Here is a 10364-nt window from a genome sequence, read left to right on the forward strand (position 1 = left end):
CATCATTGTACAGCATACCATTAATGGCATGCAACACCTTGTTTGGTTTTGTAATTCTGAAACTAACGTACCTACAAGAATGTCCTGAAGTGTACACTACTTGAACCATGAGTAATTGAGTATGTTGTTTGCCTTGCCTGAACAGTAAACTTTTTGGTAAAAGTGGTCAGTAAGAACTAGTACGATCAAAACCCAAAATAAAAATACGCATATATTAATCTACAACGACATCATTTGGTTTAGAAATCATAATTTAAACATATGAATTCGTCTATTTTGCACTTAGTTGACATAAACATAACAACAAAAGGAGTAGGTAGCACCATGCACCTTTAGTTTAATAGAGTCCAACTACATATCTGATGTCAATTAATCTAGATTTCTAGAGTCCATGAGTTTTGCTGCATTAACTGATTTGTAGTGTAATCCGTAACTCTGAACACATTGGATCTGATCACTGTCTGATCATAAGACAGATAACATAATAATTCAGTAACTAGGTAAACACTTAAGGATTAATCATGTGTCTGAAACCTTATTGGATCGATGGATCAACACATGATCATCACAAAGCTCTGATCATCAACGATATGATGCACCTACCCTTCATACTTCTCCTGAACTATTGCATGCAACTTAATGATGCCCTAATTAAACAACACCGATCAATGCAATTGATTGATCACCGGCCGAATGGTCTATGGCGCACGCGATTTACGAGGACACGCCGACGCCGAGGAAGTCGATGAAGGGCACGTCCTTCCTCTTCAGCGGCTCATCGCCGTCGCTGGCATGGTTATCCTTTTGGTGATGTTCATGGCCGACATGACGGGCATGGCCAATATCCATGGCCAGCGCTTCTCTTGGAGAGGAGAAGGTGATGGAGACAGGCGCTGCCGGCTGCTTGCCGCCGTAGCTGTACCTGGCCGCCTCAAAACTCGTTCCCGTCAAGCCCTTTTGGCCTGTAGCTGCGCCGTAGCTCTTGAACAACGGAGCACAAGTCGCCAGTGAGGTGAACAGGCCGCCGCTACCTGGCTTAGAGAAGCCGAAGCAGAGCGAGTTCGTCGCCGGCGCTTCAGCGCCGAAGGGGTACGCCGAGGACGACGAAGAGTGCGCGGCCCTGGTGAGGAGCCTTGAGCGCTCGCGGCTGCGGCGCGCCATGACGATGTGCCAGTGGTTCTTTACGGCGTTGTCGGTGCGGCCGGGGAAGTGGCGGGCGATGAGCGCCCACTTGTTGCCGTGGGCGCGGTGGGCGGCGAGCAGCCGCTCCTCTTCCTCCTCCGTGAACGGCCGCTTGTTGATCCGAGGGTCCAGCTGGTTGAACCACCGGAGACGGCAGCTTTTGCCTTCGCACAATAATCATTTCCACACAAATTTATATCAGAATTAATTTAGTTAACAGATCAGAAAATTATCTGAAATTCACCATCTATTACTTTAGGACTGACAGGATAAAAGATCTAAAATAAAGACTGACAGGATTAAAAGACAGAGGGCACAGAAAGGAGCTTGCTTGCAGATCTACTTGCATGAATGGCAGTGAAAATTTCCAGTGGGTGTAGGTGATCAACTCTTGACACATGCACGCGTGGATGCGTTAGATGAGCCAACGGTGCGTGCATGTTGAATTTATTTTAACAGAAACATGTGGTGATCTTGTCCCTCGTTTGTGTAACTTTGAATGGGAAAAAAAATCGGAGGATAATTTTGATTTAAAAGGACAAATGATAAAGATGCTTGAGAGGTGGTCAAAAGTTGAGCAAAGACATGTGGTATATCCATGTTGTTCATGAATTTTAAAGAGTGTATTGCATGAACCATGTATTAATAATCTGACCCCATTATGAACAAATGTTTCAAGTGTTAATTAATTTGAGAAGGAGAAAATAACGAGAGAAAAAAGTTCAAAGACATATATATTCCAATGGGATTGAAATTGTTCGAATTCATAAATATTCTCAGTATTTTTTTGACTAAATTTCATCTGTACATGAATACCCAATTGAATAAAGATCGTAATTTTACCATATATGTTACTCTTAATTTATTTCGATTAATACATTATATGATCTCGAAATTGATGTTAATCTTATTTGAAATACTGTGTATCAGAAGAAAAACTCGGCACTACTCAGCAGACGTGCTTTTTATTCTTCTGTCTCCAGGATATATGCTCAAATCAACTAATAAAAACTAATCTAGCTAGCCCGGACAAGATTTATTCTTAAGTCAATTTCATCCATGGCTTTCTTGATGTGCTTACACTAAAGTATGCGCGAGAACATTTTTTTTCACAAACTAAAACAGATGCGTGATATCAAATCTTCTGCCCAAACGAATACATATAAGCAATATAGTTTTCTTCCCCTACAAAAGAACGAAAAATTCAAGGCAATTTCAGCCTAGCACGAAGCACCAGAACAATATGATCATATAAATGAACCAGCAATCTGATCTATAGCTGGATTAATGTATGCACCTGATCTCGGACACAAATCAACGCTTGCACACAATCCAGACATGCATGCATATGTTGGGGCAACATCTCTCTCCTTAAAAAAGAAAGCAAGGTAGGAGAAGAAGCGCTGCAAACAGATGATCAAAGAAACAAACCAACCAGATCTCCCCTCCAGCTTCTCAGCAATGGAGTTCCAGTTCTGTGGCCCATACTTTTCGACGAGCTCCTTCAGCTTCTGGTCCTCCCCAGGGCGCCAGTGGCCTCTCGGACATGATGACGACTTTGCGCCATCCGATGTATTTGTCATCGATGAGGATGCCATCTTTTCCAGGAACAAGAAACGTGATGGCGCCTGCTGGCTAGCAAGCTTCGAAATTTACTTTGATGAGGGAGACGAAGAACAGTTGTGTACTATTGAGCTACTATCTACAGACTAGTCAAAAGGGTATTTAGAGAGGAAGAGGTGTTGTGAGAGAGAGAGAGAGAAAGAGAGGGCAGGGTGTTTGCCCATATAAATATATCTACACACGTTGGTCGATCTACCCTCTAGGGCTTGGATGAGAGGTCGTTTTAGTTTAGTTTAGTTTTACATGACAAGAGGGCTGTGATGCTTATGTAATAATGTGTCTATATGTCATCAAAAGCAAATTGTATAGACCCTGTCCTACGAAAGATCATTTCTCCTATGATAACATGTATTCACTCTTATTTTTTTCTCTCCGGTCCAACCATTAGATCACAGAATGGATGTCATGTATGAAGTTTTACGATGGTCTTTCTAAACAGTGTCTTATAGAATTTGCTTTCTATGTCATGGCTCTCTCTCACCAACTTGTCAGCTGTTGTTTGGCTATTTGCCAAAGACCACTCTTCTCACAGCTCTCATCAAACACAAACCTATCACCCATTACTAGCTTCTATATTGTACTTCTTCTCTAACTTCCCTAACAATATTTTCATCCCTCAAAGACATCATCAGTATTTTTAAACAATGGATATTATCTAATCCTCAATCATGTTTTACTCGTTGTTCACACTGTTATCCATTATGGAATAGGACCATAACTCATGAAAAACTAAAGAAAAAATGGGCTGTGAACATGAGTAACTAGTGATTAATGGTACGTAGATATGCATATTTGTCTGTTGCTGCTAGTATATAAAAAGAAATGTGAAGCGTTTGAATTGATAGTAAGGCCATGTGGTTAAATAAAAGTTGAAATGCAAGAGTTCTGTAAAAGTATTGTCTATAAATTGATTTCCTTTATTTATATATATATATATATATATATATATATATCAACATGTCTCTGGTTAATTTGTTTAACATTTCAAACACGATTTAGATTAAAAAAATTACATGGCAAGGACAATTGCGAGGGGGAAAATAATGATGGTTAACATCTCGGTCCAGCCAAGAGGCAAACCGTCCGAGCTCTGGCATTACAACCATCCACAAAAATAGCAACCCTAGTAATGGCTTATGAGCTAGCATCCACGAAAGGTGGTTGGTTGCATGCTGATCAAAAGCCCCAGATTTGCAGTCTTGGAGCATGGGATGCTATGCAGAAGGGGGGTGCATTGAAGAATCCATGTTGCTCACAGTTCATTGTGTATGGCAGATATGAAGTAACACATGCACCATGATGAATTGATACTTTTTAGTGAGCCTGCAGAAAGATGTGCTGGTCCACTATATGTACCAGGATTGACATACACCGGTAACTATGCCAAAAAGAAAAAAAATTGAATGTAGACCTGAAAATTAGTTGTGAAATTAATTTCTGCAGGTATTGTTTTTGCTTAGAAATGTTATAGTGTCCGTCAGAGTGGTTCTTAACCATACTGCACTCCACATTTTGGAAGACGATTTAATTTTCGATGTTCATAACATGCACAAAGCTTTTTGAATTAACAAAAATATGGTGGAGGTTTGATGAGCTGCTTTCCATCCATTACTATTTCTGCATGCATGAGTGATCTATATGATATGATTAATAACAAGGAATTTTAGTTCAAAACAATTGTAGAAATGTGCGCCTAAAATAACGCCACTGCAAAACACAGTACAAATATTTTGCTTGCCCCAGCAAGAAAATATGAACATAATTAGCTTGCCATCACTTCACTGATATTCCATTCGTATACTAAGATTTAAGAAAAACGTAAATAATATATATATATATATATATATATATATATGTTTTGCGGTTCACGTAGATAACTGGCCGTACTTTACAATGATATCGCAGTTTCATCTGTAGAAATAATATTTTTCTTGATATATACATGGTGGCGTGTCCGGTATTTGGTTCTCATGTCTGCAATTTTGCCAATTGCATGTGCAAGAGCATGCATAAATCAAACTGCCATAACAATGCACATTTTTTTTTTTTTTGCGAGGGTGCAATAAAATAATATTTTTAGATGGAAACAAAAACATATTTAATGGACTATATTTCTACTACGTGTTGTCATACAGAACAACAAATGACAGAAAGCTTAAACAAGCATCTAAAATCTGCATATCCGAAATAAACCCATTTGTTCAACGTTATCTCCGTTATCCAAGATGGATGGTAAGTGATTAATAAGACTTCAACGGCCCAGCCATGGTGCTCCCAAAAATAAATGGTCCCATAGTTGTTGGGCCATGTTTAGTTCTAGTGAGGAAATGCACATTCCACACACACGTACAAATTAAAACAATAAGTTAAACCCAAAAGTAATGAACCACGGCCAAAAAATTATTCGTAAATACAAGTAGGTGTACCAACAATGAGAATGTCTACACAAGAAAAGCAAGTAGTAGTGGAAATGTGATATGAGCACTAAACGAACGTGCACTAGCTATATCATAGCTGTATATCTAAATATACACATATTCCTTTTTCGTAACATGTATTGAATACAAAGTAATTACTACCTGATTAGTCTTTATTGGAATATAAATCACCGATGACCATTTTATTGGCAATAAGCTATAGTTTATCAAAAAGTTTGACAATGACACAGAACATCGGATGCAAGCAATGAACTAATCGCACTTACTTAGCATATACAAAATTAGTATACAAATAGCAGCCTCTCTCAATTTTCAAGTCAAAGTAGTTTCACCCGTGAGATACCGATGTCGAAAACCGAAATAGACGAGTTAACAAGACTAGTATATGGTTTTAGGTCCTTAATTCCGTTCAAGAAAACATGACAACGCACTTGCAACGGCTGGCTATTTATAAACAATAACTTAGTACCTAACCTAGGCTAGTTTGTCAGTCGTACATGCCATGTGCCAAGGATGGAGCTTTAGCTTGTTGCTTTGGGATTGATTCAATTTCCAGAAAGATTTGTTATCTACCAAAAGGTGCTATCGAGCTAATGAACAAAGATAGCTATGTTGTCACAAGATCAATGCAGTGTTGCATAAGTTTTTGGCCGGTAAAAGATTGCGAGCTTTGACAAAGTAGGACGCGATAATTGAAGAGCTTCGCATCTATTATTAATAAACTCATAGTCACATAGTCCATCTTCAATCTAATTCACCTTAGTTTCTTCAAGAAGGCTTCTACATTAAGTCGTTTGCGGAGTGGATAACCTGAATAGTCCTAGTTATTTTAGATTTTGTGAGGGGATATTCCTAGTTTTACAAAAAAATACAATATTTATTAGAAAATGGCGTAATGTGTGGAGTAGTTTGAGCATACGACCAACATTCGCGCTCTATTAGCTGGGCGTGCTACTTTTATGTTGTAACTGAATATTTTTGCATGTTGTAGAGTGAAACAAGTTAGATTATGTTAGAGCTAGTCTGCTTAATTTAGGAAACTAACATGAACATTCATGTTCAAATTAATGTGATTGTTAAAAAAATTGTTGATTTAGCAGCAGGGATTAAATAGGGAGAACACGCAGGCGTGCGTGGGGTGTGATGTAGGCATGAAAAACGATGTACGGTCCATATGGATCCATGTCCAAAAGAAATGAAAGATTGTTCAGCATTGAGGGGGACTCGGGACCAATCACCTGAAGAGAGGGGAATAACAAGAAAACGAACTCATCGAAGTACATGCTTTCGTATTCATCCTTAGCAAGCTAAGGTATATATTATTCGATGCCCCAACTACTTAAGAGATTAGGATGGCATTAAGAAATGTATGGAAAACTTGCTTGTATATATCTGATTCATAGCATGCGTGCATGATAATTATGATTTTTCATCCGTGTGAATATGCGTGATGTAAAGTTGCTTGCTAGCTCATGCTTTTGCAAACGAGTCCATTGGATGGATGAATTTTGATCAATCAAATCATGTAGCTTGCTATCTGAGGTTGGAACAGACACTACAAGATTTGATCTCTTGTGTATAATATAATTGTCATGGCTGACCAGACCAGGTCAGCAGCAGCGCAACACATGTACCTCTGAAACCACCTTTCTGTTCTTGCATGTGTGTACATGCAGGTGCATGTTGGAAATCTATGACCAGTGATTCAAAGGAGGACAGAAACATCATTTAGATTTTATGTCTGTGACACGCGGAAATGAATCGTTCTTTTACAAGAAATTCGTGAGTGGGCTAGGATCTAGAATTTTTATTTTATTTTCTCAAAAGCCTAGAAACATTATTTCATTTAATTCATAGGGAACCGTACTACTGCAGAACAAGACATCACTGCCGGCTCTAAAACCCCCTTCATTGCCGGTTTTGAAACCAGCAGTGGGTAACGGGTAGTGATAGTAAGGCTCAAGAGACCGACAGTGAAGGAGTTATCACTGCCGGCTGAAGGCTTCAGCCAGTAATGATGTCCTGAATCACTGTCACATGAATGCTTCAGCCAGCAGTGTTTTGCCTCTCCTTCCTCCTTGTGCTCCCTTTCTCTATCCTCTCTCTATCTCCTTGATCTCTCTGTCTCTCTCCCTCTCAATACATGCATACAATGAGATACATATTTAATATAAATTAATAATAAAGACACCTTCGTTAATACATAGTAATTCATGTTATATTCGAATGAACACATATTAAAAGTCATAGACATTGATAAATACACATATATGCATAGTAGTTCTCATATGCCACCACCCCAAAAGTCGGTCGAGTTGAGCCAGTCTAGTATCTCTCTTCCTCTCCCGCAATGAGGATCGCGTCTCCGCACAGACGAGTGATGGTGTGTACGTCCGGGGACACCGGGGGACCAATGGTGGTGGAGCAGAGGATCCGATCACGCCTGATCCATTGCAGCGTTGCCTATGCTCCAGGCTCGCCAGCGTGTCAAAAACATCAAAGTCCGACGCCTGAACGTCACTACGGTTTGAGCCTTCGGCCTCCTCCTCAGCACACTGACCGACCACCCTCTCGTGCTCATCCACAGTGCACTGACATGACACCCTCTTGTCCTCCTACTCCTGGCATGCTTATGGGACGCTACTTCTTGCTCCTTCGTAGTGCATAGCTAACGGGTCAACCTCTCATCCTCCTCCTCCTGGGCGCGCTACTAGGCCGTTGCTTCTGGCTCCTCCTTCGCATCATCGTTGGAAGGCCATTCCGTCGAAGTGTGGTCCGACGGTATCAACTCCGAAAGCAGGTCGAAGGCCACAATAGGATCCTCCAGACCAAGTGCACTGACATGCATTCAAGGAGACACATATTTAATGTAAATCAATAAATACACCTTCATTAATATATAGTAATTCGTATCTTTTATTAATACATAGTAATAATATCCTTTATTAAAATGGTGTCATTTGGTGATATATAAGTCGTCTAACCCCTTGGTAGCCTTCCGCCTTATTGCATACTCTCTACTAGAAGGTACGGAATCATTTGAAGATCTCTCAGGCGTTAATGGCACGATCAGTTTATGAAACTTGCCAGCTAGGTTGATAACATGTTCCATGAAGAAGCCAGCGATATGTTCTTGAATGGCATGTATTTGTGCAAGTTGTAACACACTTGTGTGTTATTTGGAGTGTTGTGTTTGAAGAATCAAAAGAATTAGTCCTTGAACACGTATAGAAATTGAAAAGAAGGCATACATATGTAATTTCATACCTCAAGATCATTGAACATGACAACGTCCCCATCAGAATTGAATCTGTGAATGGAAGTAAGAATATAGAACTCGTAGAGATTGTTGTCGGTGGCTTCCTCATACACTTCAAGAGGAAAGGATTCGTTAGTAGAATGAATTGTATCTTTTTATTCGGTAGGAAATGCAATTCATGAATATTCCTTGCGTACCGAAAAGTCAATTTTTACATTATATTGTTTCCTTTAGAGATGGTACATAACACTCTTTTTGCAGTATCTTGTGTACGCCCTGTATGTGAATATAAATACCAATTAAACTTAGATGCAATCAACGTGAAGATTAAATGATCAAGTTTACCTATTTAGCATGTCAATGAGGTCTTGATAAGTCATCTTATCTCTCTTTTGTGAGTCTAAGACAATGATTTTGCTCAAGCTTGGGTGGATGACAAGGAGGATCAAATGAAAACTGCAGGAATATGTCACCATAGCAAATTAGTACTAGAATCAAACACCCTATTACACAAACACGTACTCAAAGCTATAGAGTAAGAGTACGAAGGTCTTATGTTGGTGGTGAAGCGGACATTTCAATAAGTAGTCCTCGATGAAATCTGGATTCGACCGTATAATTTTCTGGTTGACAAGCCCAAAATCAATAAATCCTTCTTTATTATCTAATTTTTGTCTGCATGCTTGAATCTCCATTCTACGAAAGAGAGAAGTTAGCCATGTGATTTCAATGTACAAGATCATATAACATGAATTATATGCATAAGTCACTTACAGAGTTGACACTCTGATTATGACCACGTCGAGGGCATCTTCCTTATATATTTCATACAAGCACTTGAACTTCACCCAGAAGTAGTCGTCCTCGTTGAGGAAGTATTCATCTCTGTACCTTACGGGGAATGCATGTATACCTTGTCTGGACTGCGCCAAGTACCAATGATGTAATCGGCATATTTGAGTTGTAAGGTTTCTCTCTATATCCGGTTCAACCAAAGGTTTGCCCAACTCCAATGGCCATATAACATCCGACTTTGACATATTCACTCCCACAGTAAGCCATGCTAGTTCTTCTATTGTTAATCTAGAAGAAGCCAAGAAATCCCCAATGCTTGGAGCATCCTGAATGATTGGACCTGATTTGCTCCTAGCCTGCTTCTTACTGATCCATTTGTAGTCAGTCGATGGCTTACTTGAAGCCACCCCGTCTGTTTAGCTTTGACCATATTCATAAAATTTTTCATGGTATCTTCAGGCACAACAGGCTTCGGTGGAGGTGGTGGAGGATGGAAATGAGTCATGACACAGGCATCCACAATCTTTTTGTTTTCCTCACTAGTGAATGAATAGACATCCTTGGGTTACACCACCTTAGATGGCACCGACTTCTTAGATGATGTCGTTTGCTTGGATGCTACAGAATTTGATCGTGTTTTTCAAGCTAATGGCCGACTTCTTGATGGTGTTGGCTTTTTGAGTGGAGGACTTCTTCGAGGCGATGGATGAGGAGGTGTACTTCTTCTAGTAGATGGCTGACAAGAGGGAGATCTACGAGGCGACGGTGGTTCAGGGTGTCGTGGAGAGTATAGGTTCTTGGGAGCTGTTCCTGGTGGAAAAACTATCTAGGCCTTCTCCCATGTGATGAATACGTGCTAGTTATCTCCTATAGTGTTCACCACCTCCTCTACGGGATAGTCCACCTCAACATGACGGTACTGGTCAGTTGCCTCGTCTACTTCGACCACGGCGTAGCCCTCTAGTATCGGGTGTTTGTGCAAATGTTCATGGGAGTGGGGATAAGCCATGCGAGAAGCCACCTTGATGGTAATGTTTCTAGGACCAATGTGTAGTTCACAGGGTGTC

At 40.1% G+C, this 10364-nt stretch overlaps 1 protein-coding gene across 1 annotated transcript; it reads right to left on the reverse strand.

The window, feature by feature from the left end:
• Positions 1-350: 350 nt before the first annotated feature.
• LOC133886931 (transcription factor CSA-like) lies at positions 351-2921 on the reverse strand. Its single transcript, XM_062326841.1, has 2 exons — positions 2618-2921; positions 351-1346 (listed from the first exon to the last, which is right to left on the reverse strand). The coding sequence occupies exons 1-2, from the start codon at positions 2778-2780 to the stop codon at positions 715-717; spliced, it is 795 nt and encodes a 264-aa protein (XP_062182825.1). The 5' UTR covers positions 2781-2921; the 3' UTR covers positions 351-714.
• Positions 2922-10364: the final 7443 nt, after the last annotated feature.

The sequence above is a fragment of the Phragmites australis genome, chromosome 12 (genome assembly GCF_958298935.1).
Source record: "Phragmites australis chromosome 12, lpPhrAust1.1, whole genome shotgun sequence".
Lineage (NCBI taxonomy): Eukaryota > Viridiplantae > Streptophyta > Magnoliopsida > Poales > Poaceae > Phragmites > Phragmites australis.

Excerpts from the sequence above, each read along its gene's own strand:
- LOC133886931 (XM_062326841.1), bottom strand. The coding sequence starts at position 2,780 with ATGGCATCCTCATCGATGACAAATACATCGGATGGCGCAAAGTCGTCA. Across the intron at positions 1,347-2,617 it reads GAAGCTGGAGGGGAGATCTG|GCAAAAGCTGCCGTCTCCGG; the intron begins GTTGGTTTGTTT and ends TATTGTGCGAAG.